General features: G+C 42.5%; 1 protein-coding gene across 6 annotated transcripts in view; it reads left to right on the top strand.

The window, feature by feature from the left end:
* RAB30 (RAB30, member RAS oncogene family) overlaps positions 1–19132 on the top strand; it is a 48955-nt gene extending 29823 nt beyond the window's left edge. For 5 of the 6 annotated variants that reach the window (XM_032678861.1, XM_032678859.1, XM_032678858.1 and 2 more), the window contains 4 exons: positions 2082–2182; positions 3586–3669; positions 8322–8505; positions 10594–19132. In XM_032678861.1, the coding sequence (XP_032534752.1) occupies positions 2090–2182; positions 3586–3669; positions 8322–8505; positions 10594–10844 (612 nt within the window). In that variant the 5' untranslated portion in view covers positions 2082–2089 and the 3' untranslated portion in view covers positions 10845–19132. Of the gene's footprint in view, positions 1–1833; positions 1856–2081; positions 2183–3585; positions 3670–8321; positions 8506–10593 lie in introns of those variants that run through there. The other variant, XM_032678862.1, reaches the window with a different exon arrangement.
* Positions 19133–19545: the final 413 nt, after the last annotated feature.

Raw genomic sequence — 19545 nt, 5'->3', positions numbered from 1 at the left:
ACTGCTGTTTTTATCCAGTCCCACTCTGGGAAAGAAAATCATGGAGATATGAAGCAATTACACAAAATAAGAGCCCCAGAAAATAAAAAGGGCACCTTTGAGGTTGTTCTTTAAGGTTCCACTCTTTCACTGTGCTAAGAGATACTAAGGAGCTGCAAGGTCTTGCATGTTAGAGCATCCTCAGGACGCCTCCGGTAGCTGTTGTTTGGTGGCACTTTGATGGCCCAGGCGAAGTGACATGTCTGTGTAGTGACTCAGTGTGTTCCTGCTAACCATCTGCTGATGTGATGCAGCTCATTAGTCACTAATTGGCATGGTTACCCTTTTTTTAGGCTGTTGGAATGGTCAAGGGCCACACAGATGTGAAGCAGCTGAATCAGTCTTCCACCTCTTTTGCCCCCAGGTCCACTGTCCATCAGACTCTTGGTGGTGCTTGGAGAGCTGTTGCCATGCACTCTGCCAGGCAGATCCAGACTGACTCAGTTCTATCTTGTGTTCTCTGGCTGTTTGACTATAAGCCTATCACAACTGTTTGGTGGTACCAGGGTATGTAGCTGGAGCCTTCTGGTGTGTGGCAGTGAACCCTCCAGAGGAAGGACCTTTGGAGGCAGTGGGAGAGGGCACTCTGACTTTGGGCTGAGCATGAAAAGCTGTTTTCACCCAGGCTGCATTTGCTCCCTTCGTCAGCTCTGTAAAGATCCTCTAAGCAATCTGTGGCTTTACTAAGGATAGCACTTTCATAATACATTTTTTTTCTCCATTCCCCACCTACCTGCTTTATCCTTCTCCCGTACTTACCATCTTTGGCTCTATCTCCTCATTCATTACCTGATCTATAGGTATTGGTGTGTTAGGTACTGATGCTTAGGTTTTGTTCTATCTGGTATCTGAACTGATGGCTTGTAAATCTATCTCTTCACTCAAGTCTTTTATGCCATTACCCCAGACCAGTCTTGAGGACAAGTCTTTGCCACATATAATACCTGGATCCTCCTGAACATAATGGAGTTTGGACACTGCCCTTCTGCTCCCTTGTCTCTGGGTTTTTGTCTGCCTAAAATCTCCAACTGAATCTATTCTGGCTGTTGTTGCTTTTCTTGAAGGTTACAGACCCCTTTTCTGGTCATAGTGTTGGCAGCACCCTCAAATGCACTAGAGATGGAGGTGTGCATGCTCATTCCTCATGACTTGCTCAGTTGCAGCAAACTACATTTGTCTGTTTGGTCCTCCCCACACTCTGAGTGGCCTAAGGAAGCCCTGTATAGAGGTCTTCCATGTAGGCAATCCTGCCCATCTCCTGTGATTTGCCAAAATCATCCTGCTAAGAAGATTTGACTTGTGGGGGGTGGGGGTATGCTAGATACACCACAAGCTCCTCTCTGTTCGATTCCCATTTGAGCAATCTATCCTCACAAAACTCAGAAAATTATCATACTAGTAATATTGCTATTAGCATCTATTATTCCTTCTTTTTAAAAATGTCTTTTAATGTTTTCAGCTAAACTGTTACCTCAGTCCCCACTACAGTTTCAGCATATGAGCTCTTTCTGTCTTTAAGGTAAACACTGCTGCATTTGTTTTAAAATTAAGTTCCCCATCTGTTCTGCACCAGCCCTGCTCTGTGTGTATCCAGTGCCCTCTCAGAGGAGCTCATGTGAGGTTTTTGGGTATTGCCCTCACAGAAATAAATTACATGATCTCCTTGGACAATGTGACAAAGTCCACACTGTCCTTTGGAGCTGATGTAGTTAAAATCAAAACAAACCTTTGGGGACATCTAGGAATCAATGTCTCAGGTTTGTGAAGAACTGCTTCGAAAGCTGAAAACCAGCATCTCTAATTTGTGGGCAGCCGGGTGAGAGCACATGAGAACTGAAATATGGCCAAAGTTTCACAGCAACTGATTTTTGACTACGTGGATGCCCCGGCTCAGAGTGGGAAGTGTTCTTCTCCCTTATCTCAGGAGCCACGTGTGTGCCAGGAGACCTTTGAATGTTTGGAGTAATAAAGTTCAGCGGGGATAAAAGGTCATGTCCCCTCTGGTTTCATTCACATAGTATTGTGCTTTCTCTCTCTCGCAGCTGCGTAAATGAGTATGGAAGATTATGATTTCCTCTTCAAAATTGTTTTAATTGGCAACGCCGGTGTGGGGAAGACCTGCCTAGTCCGTCGCTTCACTCAGGTAAGTAAAGTTGGCTACCTCTTGGATGTGAGACTTTGAGATGGGGGATAGGGACAGCACTGGAATGGAGCACGGAGCCTGTGACTGTACGCTAAGGGCTCTGCCAGCATTACAGCTCCAAAGTATTTTGGTTTTCACACTCCTGGTGCAGGTATCACCTATAGTGACACATTGGCACAAGCAGCACATTTTTATCTAATGTTGCACTTGGCCCTGTTCTGGATTTTGCGTTGGAGAAAGCTCATTCCTCTGTGAAGGTGGAAATTCCCCTCTGAAAGCCACTGGGATAACTCCTATTTTGGTGGTGGTCTGGGCTGGTTATAAGGATCAGCACATCTCCTGGTCTCTTTCCCATCTTTTGCTGCACAAAGCTCTCTCTGTTATTTGTCATTAATAGATAAATAATCTGGGTCCTGAGCTGTCAGTCCAATGTCTTCTGGACCTTTTTTTGTGGCAGAATAACAGGGAAAGGACCATGCTTCTGTGATCTGGGGCAAGAGAAGGCTTTGCATGATGCACTTAAAACATTGTGGAGTTTTGGTTGCACTCTTGACTAGATATTGTCAGCAATTTTCTTCTTCACTGTTAATTTCAGTTTTAAAGCCATGGTGATGTTAGAAAGTCTCCAAAAACATGTGACAGCCAGTGGTAATAAAGCTAGTCAACTCCAAAAGGTTAACAGCAAGAATGTCTGGCCCCTTCTGCAAAAGCTGCTGTAGGGAAGGGATGTGCCACAAAATCAACATGACTTGGTAGACCAGAAATCAAAAAGCTATTGGTTTGTTTTTGTTTGTTGTTGCTCCTTTCTGATTGTGCTGCAATCAAATACCACAAGCATCAGTCTGTCCCTTGCCATTGTTGTAGCACCAGTGATGGCTGGCTCTGTGCTTCACTTCTGAAGTGCTGTGCAGAAATGTGACCCCGTTGCTGAGAGCTGCCAGAAATGGGGTGTGGTGGTGGGAAAAGGAAAGGCACAAGGCTGCAGAAGCAAAAGGTATTGTCCAAGCCCACGCAGATGCTCACACCTCTTTCAATGCATTGGGAAGTACAATGGAAAGTCCTCACCCTTCCCCTGCCTCTTCCAACTGCACAGAAGTAGAAGGGCTTTCCCCCTCTCTTTTTTCCCTATATGTGTCCTCCTTTTCTTTTCCTGTTTCCCTACCTCTGAACTCAATGACTTGTTACACAACTAGAGATGCATACACAGGGAGAAAACAGTAGGGTTGAATTATGGCAGCCTTCGTGCTGGGGAAATGTCACACTCTAAATGTGACAGAAATAAGTGTCCAGGGAAGGGGACAAGGGATGAATAGTTTTGAAGATGAAACAGAGAGGATTAGTACCCAGTGAGAGTTTTGTCTTGCTACAGATATATGCTTAATAAAACTCTTGTTTTCTTCCAGGGGCTTTTCCCACCAGGGCAAGGAGCCACGATTGGGGTTGACTTTATGATTAAAACTGTGGAGATAAACGGTGAAAAAGTAAAGGTAGGAGCCTTGATGATTTTAAGTGTAAGTTCATGTCTCAGTACCATAGCTGAGGTTTCTTGCTGCAGCCCTCCCACTGCTGGGAGGCACTTGGCGAAGTGCAGGGCTGTCTGCCATGACTTGGGCAATCAGGGTCTAAAAATCTGTATGCTCCTCTCCACAATTACCATCAGGATTGCAACAGATTCCCCTACTGCAAGGGAGGAAATGGAACAGGGAGATTTCGCAAAACTCTGTTCTTGCTTAGGAGATGGTAGGATTCTGCCTGGCTGGGGTTGAGGAAGCACAAAGTGTTTCAGTGCAGCCTCGGCTCACAGCGTTTCTGGTAAGCAGAAATCTCTTGTACTCCCTGGGATGTGCTTGATGAAAGTCTTCTCCTGTGAGCTCCCAAGACAGCCATTGGGTAGAGCAGGCTTCTGGACTTGTTGAGTTCTGCACAACAAAGGCTCATCTTCCACTTCTGCCAAGTTACAGATTTGGGAGAAGCAGAGATGACCACAGTACTAGTGTTTGAGCCAACAGATTTAACTGCAAAGGGCACAGGTCTCCATATTATTGTCTTTCACCCTCTAAAACAGGGTGATTGCAACCAAACCTCTGCTGGGAAACTGTCCTTGTTCTGTGCTAACTCCCAAACTGAGCCTGAGCATCACTTGGCAGAGACCTACTTTGCCTGGGCCAAGGCAGACTGGGGACCAAACTCATGCTTTAATGGGATCTATGGTTGGGTTCCAGAGCCCAGAGATGTTGGCTGGTGCCACTTTGTTCATTAGTAGAGGTTTCACTACAGCTACTCTGGTGTCTAAGAGATGAGAGAAGAGTATGGTTATCTGAGCCTCTAATGTCAAGATGTCCAGGGTCCCTGAGCCGCTCCTGGATTTACTCTGCCAGCATGAAATTCAGGGGTGCATGAAATTCCGGTGGTGGGATGGAAGCAGTGGATTTGGGCAGACTTTCAGCCCTGGGCTTTTTTTAGCCTGTATTTCACCACAGAGGTTTTTTTTAAGAAGAACATTGTGTGGTGTGTTCCAAAGTTCAGGACAGATTTTAAAAGCCATGATCATGTCAGCAGCCTGCCACCCTGCTGCATGAGGAGCTGTGCAAACCAATGGCAAGTGATGGTGCTTGACCAGGAGACCTTCCTGCCTGAGCAGGTGGAGGACAAGAGGTATAAATACCTTCACCTGCTAAAGACTGAGTTAATATTCAGCACATGGCTGTGCAAGTGGGACAGAGCAGCAGGCAGAGGCACAGAGTGGATGACGTGTAGCCCCTGTGGTGTTAGTGCTCAGCCCAGCTCAGTGCTCATTAGTGGGCAGTAGCAACGTTGGCCAGGACATGGATGCTGTTTGTCCAAGCTCCTCAGACTGCAGAGATGCTTCTTTTAGCCAAAATAGGCTTCAGTGAAGCAGCGCAGAGGATCTGAGCTGGTAAATGGCTTAATCACTGCCCTGGAGGTGGAATTCATTTTTTCCCATTATATATCTGGCTTAAACCAGAAGCCTCAAGATTGTCCTGGTCGCTGGAGGGAGAAGAGCAATCCTGGGGAAGATGAATCGCATCCACCTCAGACACCTCTCCTTTTCAAGCATCTGGTTCTCTGTCAAGTACTGATAGAGCCTTAAGAACATCCACTTATATCTGAAGTCTGGCTTTTGTATAGATAAACTCACCCTAAGGATTTGTCTGTTTCACTTGTTGCTCCTGTGATACAATCCTGTTTTAAGACTAACTTGGGCTGACGGTGCAAACTCCTTAAGTGAATATTGGGAGCAGTCATGCCAGCATGGACTGTCTCAGGGCAAGGATGGTTATGGGGTGCTCTACAAGCTAAATGAGAAGTCCCTGCTGCTCTGCAAATGTGTGATGAATGCACAAGTGTCCCTCCAAGCAACTGCCTGAATCACCCCGAGGCAGGATTGTGTGTCACAGAGCCTTAGTAAGTGGTAGCTGACATACCAGCTGTGTTTCACATAGCAAATGAGTTCTTAAAGTCCCTCTCCTGACACCACCAATGCAGTAGATTGGAGTTGCTGGAGCTCAGCCTCGGTGACTAAGCTTTGGAGGGCTAAGCTTTAGTAGGATATTTGGGTATTTGAATGAGCCTTCTGGAGCCTGAAAGGCAAACAGATCTCTTTCAGGGGGTGATATTGTAGCCGAAACTTTTTGAGTAAGCAGTGCTTGTGAGAATAAACATTTAATGAGCAGGAAAAGCAGGAATGAGTCAGAGCAAAGAGCAATAAAAATGACATCTTGGTCAAACAAGACACTGCTCTGACTGTTAGATCATTTAGCAGTGCCTGAACCATGACTGCCTCTGTACTGGGCAGCCTTTCCTGCACATCTGCTGGGATCCAGAGCTGTTTACCAAAAAAGTTTTTAGTCTTGAAAATAGAATAGAGATTTCTGGGGAAAAGTACTTTTCAACTTTCAAAACTGTCATTAGAAAGTCAGTGAAGAGGGACTTGCTGGTATGAAAGCTGTATGCAAGCTCTTTCAGATATGAGCAGCTACTAGAGCTCACTGGCCAATAAGCTGAGAGAGCACTGTGCAGTTGAGGGGGATTTTTATCTGGCTTTTTCTAATAAACCCCAAAATTATGTGCAACACTGGTACCAAGAGGGTCCACAAATTTGAACCAGCAGTTACTGTGCTGGTCAGAGCTAAGCATCATTAGTGCTACATGGACCTGTGTCTCATTATACTTGGTGGAAAGCTAAGTGTGTGTGCAAACATTGGGAGAGCGGGAAGCTCCAAGAAAATAAACGTCTAGATTTTCCACAGGCTGAATCAGACACAGTCCTTTGGTTATTTTGAAAAAAAAAAAAAAAAAGTAAAATGGTTGCTATGAAATATTTTATTTGGCAGAAATAACCAATGAGGGGAAGTGTGAGATGTGCATTTTGTGTGCAGGAAGAGTTTTTCAGTGGCTGTAAGATCAGGGGCACCCAGCTCAGAGAGACTCATAACTGCAGCCAGTGAGAAACCCTCTCCCCAGCACAATCCCCTTCTGTTTTCAATGTCTGTTAGATTAAAGCAGTGGAAGAACATATGCACAGCAAGTTTTTATGTTCTCAATAAATGCAGAACCTATATAAGCTGGAGTTAACCAGTAGACAGTCAGTAAATGTTTTTCCTGGGTAACAGCTGAGGAAGAACAGAATTATCTGTATCTTTCCATATGCCAGAGTTTGGAGGCTGGTTTGTTTTAACGAGGACTCATTTATTATCTGATTTTCACGTTCAAGTAATTTCATTTATGGTTTTGTGTATCACTTTACAGGTGCCAGGTTCAGCCATCTAAATACAACTATGCCAAGAGATTAAAGCACAAAGGTGCCCAGGGGCTGTGAGCCAGCCACAAATTACTTTCTCTGCAAAAAATGTATTTTTTTCAAAATCATACCCCATGTCTGAAAGCTGCTACTGGGAGCTCTCATTTCAAACTAACATATTTATGATGAGTGGCTGATGTGGCTTGACTTTGGAACTGGGCAAGAATAAGATTTTCTCTGTTACAGGCTGCTGAATATATGGAAAAACTCTGAAACACCTTTTTCTTCCCAAAGTACACAGGATTTTGGCTGGAAATCATCCTTTCACATATTTGCTTCCAGAAAGAGGTGCTTTAAAAAAAGAAAAGCTGAAAAGAAATACTCTTTTATCTTGAAATGTGTTAATTTTGGATGTTTGTTCTTAGACTTCCTTTTTGAAGGATTAAGGTTTTGATGGCCCACCAAAAACTATCACATGGTCAAAATATAAAACCAGTATAAGTTTAGTTTATATGGGGAACTGTATGTTGTCTTCCTGGATCCAGAGGGTTTGGCAAACACTCATGACTTCTTTGATGGTGGTGAGACATGGGAACAGGCTACCCAGAGAAGTCATGGATGCCTGACCCCTGGCAGTGTTCAAGGCCAGGTTGGATGGGGCTTTGAGCAACCTGGTCTAGTGGAAGGTGTCCCTGCCCATGGCAGGGGGGTTGGAACTAGGTGGTTTTTAAGGTGCTTTTGAACCCAAAGCATTCTGTGATTCTATGATATAGTTAAGGCCATGTCAACCAACTCTACATGTTAGGAAGGCAAACTATGAGATGGCTGGAGTTGTAGAGAGGAAGTACATTAGAATCCCTAGATCAGCCTTCAGAGCCTTCAGCTGAGCTCCTTGTTCGTTCCTTTGCTTTCCACTCATCAGTGCATCATCTCAGAGTAACTGTAACTAGCTTTGGGAGCTAGAAGAGAGGCATTCTTATTTGTTCTTGGGAATGAGTGCTGCTGTTGTTGAACTTCAGGGGCAGGAGAAGTGACTCTCCCTCGAGCACTTGCGTTGTAACTCCAGGCCAGCAGCTCTGTCCGCAGTAGAGGGAGATGCTGGAAGTCACATGAAAGCACTGAGACCGGCAGCTTCCAGGGGCCGTTGACCGCAGTGCCAGCTGACTTTGTGCCTTGCATTTCAATCCACAAGTGCAAGAATCGAAACAAATAATGCTGGGGGAAGGGAAGCCAAAGGGAGAAGAGCTAAGTGCTTTCCTAGCATTGCTTTACTCTGGAGGGTCTTTTTTTTCTTAGGTCAAAACAGCGCTGCCATCAAATAAAAAAGTTCAATAACTTTTTTTTTCCTTTTACCACCCTTCCTTGTTATGTCAAAAGCTGCAGATCTGGGACACAGCAGGACAGGAGCGATTCCGATCCATCACGCAGAGTTACTATCGCAGTGCTAACGCGTTGATCTTGACCTACGACATCACCTGTGAGGAATCCTTCCGGTGCCTCCCCGAGTGGCTGCGGGAGATTGAGCAGTATGCCAGCAATAAGGTCATAACGGTGCTAGTGGGTAAGTGACAATCATCCCTCACGGGGTGCTGTGAGGAGGGGGTAAGCTGTGAGTATCGAGGGGCAGATGGAGGTGTTAGCAGGAGGAAAACATGACATCTGTGTGAACTGCTGGTGCAGGATGCTTGAACTGGTCCGGTGGATCTTGTTGCCAACCAGTTGTAACTGTAGGTGGGCACAGGGTCCAGCTGGTGCCTTAAACCCAGTGCTTGAACCATTCCTTCTGCAAATAACCCCAAGACAATGATAATGGTGTTAAAGATGCTATGGCCACCTTTGAAGTGTGGTCCTGTTTCAGGCCTAAGGCTATTGCATGCAGAGGGGGATGCTTTCCACCCCATGGTCCCATAAAGGACCATGGGATGGGGCAGCTACCAACTGAGCTAAGAATAGAGCAGTTCTCCTTGTGACTTCAAGCTACAAATATGTGAGGATCTGCTCAAGCTGGTGATGACTGCAGGTTGCTGTACCCCATAGGAATGGGACAACCAGTCTTGTCTTAAATGGTCAGGATCTGGGAACCACATCAGGATGGGATGGTTGCGTGGGTCGTAGCATTCATAGGTGGGGCAGAGCTGGAAAACTGGATAATTTTGCATGGATTTTAGGGAAACCAAAAATAAATAACTGAATGTAATATTAATCTGTAGAGCTTCAACTCAAGACAAAACAGACCTCAGGCCATCTGTCTGCTATAAGCAAGGGGAAGGTTATTTTGCCTATCCATGCTTTTCCATACTCTGCTTTCAGCATTTGATAGTCTGGATTTGGCTTTTAAGAGTCCAAGAATATATAAAGAACAATGGAAAAATAACTTGGGGAAAGCCAAAAAGTTTCATGCTGCAGTGTTGATATCACCTTTAATAGTTTGTTGTCTAAACGAAAAAGTCTAGGTAATTGTAAAGACTGTTTAACGTGTATTTGAAAAAAAACAATTCTTTTGAGTTTTACATGTCCCAATGGTATTTCAAGTGAGCTGTTCATAGAGCTTCCATACAAGAAACTCCTACTCCTTGAGTATGGCCTGGGTACAAATGGGCAGAAATAATTATTACATGACTAACAAATGTACACATTAATTTTTTAGTGAATATTAAGTTAATTGCCAGCATCTACAGCACAACATATAAAACATATTTTAGTCATAATTGACATGTTGAAGATGGTGACACCCCCAAATGATGGATGGTAATCTGTTTAGAAAGGTAACTTCATTGAATGTAGTGGGTCTAAGAAACTGCATTCTTGGGAAAGAAGGCTATCTCAGAGGAGAGGAGGGCAATGAGACAGGGCTTGCTAGTGGTAACACCATCTCTTCCTCCCACTAGTTCTCACAAAATTGCTGGTAGGAGTGAGGCCAGGAGATGTTTCCTCCTGAACCTACTGAGTCTGTGGACACAGCTGCCTGTTATTGCAGGTCCTGGTCTGTTATCTTCGTTGTAAGATTAATTCATGGTAGAAACATCATGTTTGAAGTGAAGTGACCAGTAATAGTGTATAATCATATCAGATACTTGCTCGAGGCTGTAATCAACTCTCTGCTCAACTGATCTCTCTGAAGCAGAGGGTTGGTTTCTCGCCTCACCTCACTCTGTAAGTGCCCCCCAATCCTGTCCCTCTTCCAGCCTCTACAGCCAAATCCTATATGGGAATATTGAAATAGGAAAGCTGTCTTCCATGCCAGGCTTTTTTTAAAAGCTTGTAACATGATAAATATCACATTTAGTGTCTCATATGCTATAATTGACATTTTAAGTGCTCCTCAGAGCAAGGATAGGAGAATTTTCAATAGATATTAAAATGGAAATCCTTTAATGTTAGTTGATAGCAGCAAACAGATGCACTGGTGCTAAATTAGAGCTAACTGACTTGAATGTTCACAAGGCATATTTTATTAAATGCCCTGATATTAAATGAACTTGAGTGTATTGGGGAATCTGTTATTTGGAGGGGAGAGCAAGCGCTAAGAGTTACATATCAAAACCACTTTACATACAACTACAAACTCTTGTTTATTCCTTTTAAACCTCAGTTTGTCTTGGTTTTGAAGTCAAACTAATTCCTTTTCTAAAATATTTTATCAATACAGGTAATAAGATTGATTTAGCTGATAAGAGGGAAGTCTCCCAGCAAAGAGCTGCAGAGTTTTCCGAAGCACAGGACATGTACTATCTGGAAACGTCAGCAAAAGAGTCGGATAATGTGGAAAAACTCTTCCTGGACTTGGCCTGCCGGTTGATCAGCGAGGCACGACAGAACACCCTTGTGAACAATGTCTCATCCCCCCTACCAGGAGAGGGGAAAAGTATCAGCTACTTGACTTGCTGTAATTTTAATTAAAGAGCTGACATGTGGGCCATGGGCCAAGAGGATTTTTTTTTTTTGGTGGGATTTATCTGCTTGAAAGAATTCCTGCCAATCTGACCCATGTGACTTACCCTGAGTCAGGTTGCAGTCCTGGAAACATGGCAGGCTGATGGCTCCAACTACATGGCAAGGTAGCAGGGTTTAAATTTCATTTTTCTCAAAGTCTGTGGAGCAGGTCAGGAAAGGAGGAGTTGCACAAGTCCTTCATGTAATGCAGAACATGAGCTGTTTTGTTTCCTTCTATGGGAAAGTAGACCAGCCTCTCTTGAAGATATTGAAGAGATCAAAATCTGTCTTACAGAACAATGTGTTTGATCGTTTTTAAAGTTAAAAAAATAATAAGAAAAACCCCAACAATGAATGCTGACTTTGGACTGCACTGGCAATCTTCCAGGCTGTCAGTGAGTGAGCTCTTAGGACATGTACATAATGTCTGCCCATCTGTCTTCATGGAGGACTCTGGTGTTTGAAATAGTGTTATGTGTCTCATCTACAGGCACTTTCATGAACGTGGGGAAAAAAAAAGTTACGTATATCAACGTTTTCAAGACTGAAGAAGACATGGATACAGCTCAGTTGCTCCCTTTGGTGCTAGCAGTTCAGCAGATATTCCATAGACCAAACATAGTCTTACTACATTACTGTTCTCTGAATGTGTAACTTAGACTGGTTAAGAAAAAAACACTAATAAGCACTGTTCATAAAAATAAAAAAATCTCATTACCTCTTTTTCTAGGCCTGAACATAGTGGGAGAGGACTGTGCTTTTCTTTGATATCCAGTGTAGGATGACAAGAGTTTCCAGAAATAAAAATAAATAAATAAATAAACAAACCATTAGTCATGTCCTACTGTAAAAAATTAACCTTAGGAAAGATTGTTGGTGAACTTGGAAAAAGTGCACCAGACATGACCAAAGTCTTGTGCACACATGGATCGTGTATAAGGGTTCAAAGAAAGCACAGTTTGAAGTGATGGTCTGCAATATGTCCATCTTAAAAATAAAGCTTGTAGATACAGTTGTTGTTGAAAGGCAAGAGTACAATTTTGTAGAGGTTTTTGTTTGTTTGTTTGTTTTTAATGCTAAGTGGAAATAGCAGTGGGTTGCAAGTGGTATCATTCCATGTCTAAGTCATCCAGCTCTCACCTTGTGGAACTGCTCTCAAAGATGCTCTTGAAGGTATCTTCTTGGCATCCAGTCTCCCTACTAGAATAGCTTTCAGGTTCAGGGATGTAAAATCTTTTTATTTCCTTGATACTTTGTGCTCTTAATCCCAAACTCCAGTGTACATGTAACTGTTTAGGCAATTTCTTCTTACAAAATACCTGAAGTCAAAGCACTATGGAGTTTGTGGTGTTATTCCACCTCTACTGCCATACAATGCATCACAAATTTACAAGTTGCATTAAAGTGCAAAATCGAAAGATGGTGAATGTGCACATAATTATATTTAAAAGTTTGACTTCAGTTTAGCTAATTGGGGTAAATCTCTTCTGGCAATTACATGGCTGTCATATGCTACAGTTTAGAGTTACTGAATTTAATATTATTTGGCTTTTACTGAAGATTATAACGGGGCTTCTGTATTGACATAAAAAGCTGCCAGTAAGTACTTCTTGAAAAAAACAACAATGACAACAAAAGGCATTTTAAAATGCGCTTTTTTTGTTTCCTGGAAAGGCTTCTTTGGGCTTTATCATGTTGTGCCTTTGATACATAATGGGGAGTTGACTCTGGGGGGGGAATTGATGTGTCATATGGCCATTTTTAATATTTTCTTGTTATTTTTAGGCCACTTTTATGACTAGTGGTAAAAAGGAAGATGTAGAAGTTGTGGTATGAAGCTTGTTTGTCATTTAGGTAACACTTAGCCAAGATCTTCTGTAAGTGTGAGGAGATGGGGAACACATCATCTGCTGCTCTGGCCTGGTCCTTTTCAGTCTCTGCTCATGTTGTAATGTGGAACATTTAGAAATGTGTGGGATTTGATGGCTTCTGCTGTGTTGGACCCCGTGATACAGCCTGTGCTGAAAGACAAAGTCTTCTTGAGCATTCCCCAAAATGCCAAATGCAACCTTGTTTGAGCTTGTGAAGAGCACCCAACTCAGAGACAGCTGCTTCTGCACAGCTGTTAGGTAGTTCCTTATAGCAAGGCTGAAGGTTCTATGTCAGGTAACACTCAAGTTAAAAATCAATACTATGTGCATTTAATTTGTAGTTGTTCTTGCTCCCCTGATGCTGGACCTATCAGCATGTAATTGATAACAAATGGGACAGGGCTCTTTGATCAATTTAATCAAGGAGGAAGGACAGTGCTCACTAAAACACCCACGGGTTTCTCAGCCTGATTTCCAAAAGGATCAAAGCTGGGCAGGTACTCTTCATCCTTACTAAGTACCATTATAAATGCATTTTAAAGTGCTCCTTGCATCACTTCTGGAGGTGGAATTCCAATGCATTAACATGACTGAACAAGCTGAACTGTTCGAATAGCAAAAACTGCTAACTTTATTCTCTTGGATATTTATTTTGAGGTTTCTAGAAGCCTAAATCTCTTTTTCTAGTGCTTTCCTAATCTGTAGGTGACTATTTGGAGACTAGCCTACTACCAACCTCAAAGCATTGTTTCTTTTTATTGCTAGCTAATCTTCATGTAAGGACTCGATCTTCAAACAGTGATGTTCTTTTGGGGTGGGGTGGAGTGCTGCAGTTGGCCTAATGTTCTCCAGTCAAATCTGAGCTGATTCCTTTCAATGTTTATTCTGTGTATACTTAAAAACTTGAAAGGAAACAGTGGTGGTATGTGCAACATTTTACAAGGTCATAAGCCAAAACTGTAGTTTGAGACTCACCTCTTTTTCTGACTTTTGCAAACACACCTCTTGTTGAAGAAGTGGTATTTTATTGTAGTAACTCCTTTGCTGGAGTTACTTTTGTACACCTTTGAGTATCTCTTGAGTGCATACAATCCGCCTTTCCTTGTAGCACTCAGGGCTTATCTTCTCTTCTACAGTGTGATCCACTGCTGAAGGCTTCCCAACTGGAAGAGGAGCTTTATTGGCTGCTAATGACAACTTAGTGTTGTGGCATAGTGATCAAAGTCTTGAAAAATAAAAGAACATAAAATAAATACAAATCCCAATTATGTGATAATCAGCTCACCAACTAAACAACTTGCTGGGTTTTTGAGAGAACTGTCAGTAAAAGCCTTGTGATGCTTGCTGGATCAAGTGTCCAAAAGTCATGCAGAATTGATATAATGGGTCCAAATTTGACTGGGCATGTTCTCTGCTATCAAGAGAGCCAAGCATTACTTTTATTGTCATTGCTGGATTTTAATGTATTTTCAGAGCAATATATTTACAGCCATGAAGTAATCTTATTTCTGGGTGAATGTTAATTTTTATAGTAGTCTTATGACAAGACCCTTTCTTGACGTTTTTTAGCACAATGATTATCTCCAAGCAAAAGCCAATATTGGATGGTCAACAGGTATTTGCTTAGTCTAGCAAGCCTGTTTGCAGAGATTAGTAGAAACATCTCTGAAACCTGGATGGTCTAAACTCTGATTTCCAGTGCAGCCACTGATTCAGTCAAGCCGATCTCAAGTAAACCAGCAAACATTCTGTGCTTCAGATCACTGAGTGTGAAGTGCTTGCTGGTATTTTGCATTGGATATTTACAGCTAAAGTTTGCTAAGACAAGCCATGACTCCCTTCTATTCCTATTTGTGTTTCCTATGAAAGTGCTAGGGGAAAAAAAAAGCCCTTCGGGTCAAAGAGATAAGATGGAAAAAGTGAAATTATGAACTCTGTAAAGAAGGGGAACGCTGGGTGCCTCCTCCTACCTCAAACACTGAAGTCTTGATTTGACCTAGAGATAAGCTGTTTGAGCGTGCAGTTCAGATATGTGTTTGTGCTGAATGCTAAATGGCTTTGTGATCATTATTTAATGAAAACCACAGATGACAAATTGTCGGGTGAGATACTTTGTTCTTTGCTGTGGAACACATGAAACAGCCCTTAAAATCTGTCAGCCTGCTGGTGCTGTTTGTCTTTTTTTGAAATGGCTGAATTGGTAACAGTTGGCTCCTTCTAGTCTAGGTTCAGCAGTTAATGGCTATTGAATTCCTTCAGCATCAGTAATAACAGCAGCAGACTGAGGTTGACACAGGAGACAGTGATTTGAAAAGAAAGAAAGTCGAAATTAGTGATGCAGAAGCACGGTAGGTGCACACATGTGGGACAACAGGCTTTCCTGAGCTTTTGCTGACAAGGGATGCAATTAGTTATAGTAAAACCCACTGGGTTTTGCCTTGTTCATTATCCCTAAGGACTGCTGTTTGTCCAGCTGCTTTTCCACTTGTCTTCTCTTTTCAGTATGAAGAACTGTCTATAAATCAGGCTGAAATGTTGAGCTGGCATGATTCCTGCAGTCAGCGACTGAATTCAGTTGGAAAATAGGTGAAATTCTCCAGCTGTTAAAATAGGCTGAGCAAACATGCAGGATAGGCTGCCCTTTGGGGACCTGTGGTGCTATTGGGGTTGGATATGGCTGGAAACACTGTCACAAAAACCCTCTCCTGGCTGTGGGGCAGAACAAGTGCTACAGCCCATTGCGCAAGGGGAAGATGACTCTGTGGAGCAACAAATGCAAAGTAAAGAGACGATTCTGCTTGCTCAGGATTTTCTCCATCCCCTCCACTTTTAAAATTGCGTCCATGGATTAGATTTTGATTGGACTTTCATTAGGGATGCTCTGAAATTGAGTATAGTCTGAAATTCTGCATTCTTTTACTTTTAATGTTAAAGCACCCAATATCCTTATGTGGGTGGCTCCTACCAACAAAGTTCTTTTTGAGTTAATTCAGTTAGAAAAAGATGTTTCTAGAGGAAACTTTGTGAATTCCAAGTGAGCAAGTATGGAAACTCTCTGTCCTTAAATGTCTCTGTATGTAAGGGCTCACCAGAAAACCCTGAGGAGACAAAGGAAATACTCTAATCAATTCTGGTAGTGAAAACCGCATGAAACATGTTATATCAAAATGTTTTCTTCCTCTGTTTATAAACTTTATTTTTTATCTGAACAAATTTGGATTTTGAAATCACCCTTTTTCCTTGCATCAAGTCTGTTCTGTTTTTGCTGTGGCTAATAATTGTTGTAGTTACTGTTCACAAGCAGCAAAGGATCACTATGATGAGTGGTGGGGAAACACCAGCTTGATCTCTTACAAGAAAGTAGTGCATCCTAAGCAAAGCAGCCTAAACTACAGCTGGTCATGTCTTTGAAATGCAATCATCCACTTGAGTTGTAGTTAAATGTACCATAAATGTTACTGATCTCACATCTGCCTCAGTTTAGGATTTATGTTGGCTAGGAAAGACAACAGGGTAATCGTGCTGACCGTGATGCAAGGCTCCCAAAGCTCGCTGCCTTGCTCTGACTTACCTCGCTAATCACCACCTCTCTCTACTGACCCAAAGTCGCCTTTGCTGTACTGTACTGTATCCAGCTGGGGTAGATCACTGGCTGTCATCACTCATGGATGCCATTACACCCTTTCCCCTCATGTGAACGAGCTGTAACTTAAATCAGAAGTAAAACCTATGCTGTGTGAGTTGAGGATCTTTGTTTCTTTCCAAGTGGGAGACACACATCCAGAAAGAAAGCCTAATCTCTAAAGCTTGCTCCTCCAAATACAATCAAAAGGTAACTGGGGAAAGATAACCCAGATACAGCAGAAATGAGATGGCAATGAGTAATTTAGGCTGTAAATGTTGTCAGTGAAACATTAGACTGGTTTTAAGAGCATAGTCAGGGTTAACAGCTCAGTTTCTCTGTCTGGATAAACAGGAGCTGGCTTTACAATACTCAGAGATTGTTCACATTAATAACTTGCAATTAGCACTTTGCAGATGTGACCACATTTGTTGAACCAGTTATCCTTTTCCAGTAACCTCGGAAGGTAATTTTAGCTCTGGTTAGTGCTATAATTAAACTCAAGAAGCAGATGCCACCGTTACATTTGCACCTTTGCTTTTTCCTCTACTGCTTATCTTGGGATAACATGCCAAGGACATGCACTTGTGAGTACATTGTGGTGGTGTCCCTGCTGAGCACCTTCTGAAGTCCAGTTCCCTGGTCCACAGGGAAAAAAATGACATGGCCAAAACCTGTGTCGGTCATGGTTTTAGCTGTGCATGGTTCCCTGGAGCCTAGGGGATATTAAAAGTACTCTTATGCTTTCACAGGCAGCAATCAAAGGCTCTGGTGTGTCTGGTGTCATGAGAATGCTAATCTTGGCACTTTTCAAAGCTTTATTCCTCTTGTACCTCTCATCAGTGACTGTTCTTTCACAATACTGCTCATGCCTCAAGCACTGTGAAGGGAGATCTCAGACTGGGTTGCATGGTGTCCTGGTTGCATGAACCACTGGCTCTCACTCCTGCTTTGGTTAGAAGGAAGAGCATCAGTGGCTCATCTTTTGTGCCACCTCAAGCTCTTTGCTATGGACATAAAGTTAATAATTCAGTAAGCCCATTCCAGCTAGGGCACCCTGTAAGGAATATGTCCTTTCTTATGGGGCCAATGTAAGAGATTCAGATGTTAAGAATGAGGGGGAGGGATTGGTACAAGTGAGCAGGTGGATGCTGCTCTCCAGCCAGTGAGACTTAGAGCTACGTGGAGGAGAGTCATTCTGAGCTGTCATGGGAGCAGTGGTGTGAAAATCTCCGAGGGGCTCACTGGCATGAGCTTTAGTAAATGTAGTGGCCACAGTGTCCCCCAGCAGCCAAATCTTTACAGAGGGGCAGGCGGAGGAGAGGGAATAGTTTTTACATTTTAATGGAGTGAGAATAAAATACTTGGTCTGTGGTGGGGACAGCTGCCATGCTTTCAGGCATTGCAATTGCCTCAACTCCTGCAGACTGTTTGGAAGAAAGGGTTACCACTCACCCCCACATACAGCCAGCACTGAAGGGGAAAAACTAACTTCTGAAGCCAACATTTTGGTGGAGAAAAGGCCATGTAATGAGAGTATGGAGCAAGCCCAGTGCTTGTTGCTATGCTGATTTGGAGTGACAACTATATCTCTGGATATTAGGGAAGTAGTTTAAAATATGCCATGGTTTTTAGCATAATAAGATGCACTGCAGATATGCCACATCCATTTTATTCTCCACAGCTGTTTACAAAAGGAAAAAAAAAACCAAACAAAACCCATGAGATTGGAGCAGCTGCAGTCACTCAGCTGTCAATATGGGACACGGCTCTTTCTGCTTTTTTATTTCCACTTCACTCTGTTCTGCTGCACATATTTGGCTGTTCTGTGAATTTGCAGATCATGAGTTTTTTTCCAAACTGCCTTTGATCTATACAAGAAGACTCACCCAGCTCTCATATGCATTCATTAATACTTTGAGTAGGCATTTTAATTTTATGTTTACTGGCTTGTTTCCCTTTGTAATGTCATCTAACTGACAAGTTTGTCATGCTCTGCATTACCTTTAGGTTTTTGAATCTAAAACATTTCCTCTTTCCTGAAAGCTATGATAATTTTTAGAGAAGCTACAGAAGCATCTTCATTTCCTCAGGAGAAAATCTGAATTACCCTCAGCTTTGATTACTATCAAATCAACATTGAAGCATGTAATTTTTTTTACAGCATGAACAAAGTATATTTTATACCATCAACTGTAGTTTGAATTGTACTTTAAAAATCTGCTTAAGAACTAACAACAGCATTTTGTTTGCGATTCCCATGCCGGGGAAGTCACAGCATTAAAGGAAATTCTGGGTTGGAGTTTTTTCCACAAAGCTCTGTTGTCTTTTCCCCAACAATTGTGAATTTAGCACAATATACGGAATTTCAGCAAGAACCCTGATTCTCAAACATGTAGCCAGAAGGATGAGGAGGGAATGTGTTTCTTGTTGATCAAGCACAACCATTTCAGTGGAAAAAATGCACTACAGCTGGTCAGACCATTGATCTCGCTGTTGGGGTAGTGCTGTCTTTAGGGAGGGTATAGGTGTTAGCAAATCACCAAACTGTGAATCATTGATTGTCAGAAGCATTTGGCTTGTCTCTTTAAGTTCTTGTGGTCAAGTGTGGTACAGTGGGCTTGAGAAAGGAATGTATTTTGGATGACCAGAATGATGAATGTATGATGCTTCATGTTTATTTGTAATGTCCTTTTTTATACTTAGAAATTGCTTACATGTGTATCTGTATGTAAATAAATGTTTAATCCTTTCCACTTGGTGTTTGAAGTGTTTGATTTGTTTGGTTTTTGATTTAAAGTGCAAAGCAAAGTTGCCTTAAATACAAGGTATTCACTTGACATGATGTAGCATCAGACCAACAAATGAATGGCTGCTGAGGGTTTTCTGCTTGGGTTGAGCGTACCAAGGCTCTTGCAGCATTGATGCCTCACAAGAAGAGCAGATGTAAAGCTGCTGCCCATGGGAGTGATGTCCTTTTCACTAGAAGAGAAAAAAATAATTATTTAAAGCAGGAGAGATCATAGCCAAAGAAATGCCAGTATCAGTCACTAGAGGGTGGTCTTCGACAGAGGCACCATCCCACTCACTGTCGTTGCAAACCTGTAGCAGGCTAAAAACTCTTGTCCTAAGCACGGTGTTAGGTTTGTGTTGGATAAAGATGATGGTTGGATGC

Source organism: Chiroxiphia lanceolata, chromosome 2 (assembly GCF_009829145.1).
Source record: "Chiroxiphia lanceolata isolate bChiLan1 chromosome 2, bChiLan1.pri, whole genome shotgun sequence".
NCBI lineage: Eukaryota > Metazoa > Chordata > Aves > Passeriformes > Pipridae > Chiroxiphia > Chiroxiphia lanceolata.
This window is presented reverse-complemented; position numbering and strand designations above follow the sequence as displayed.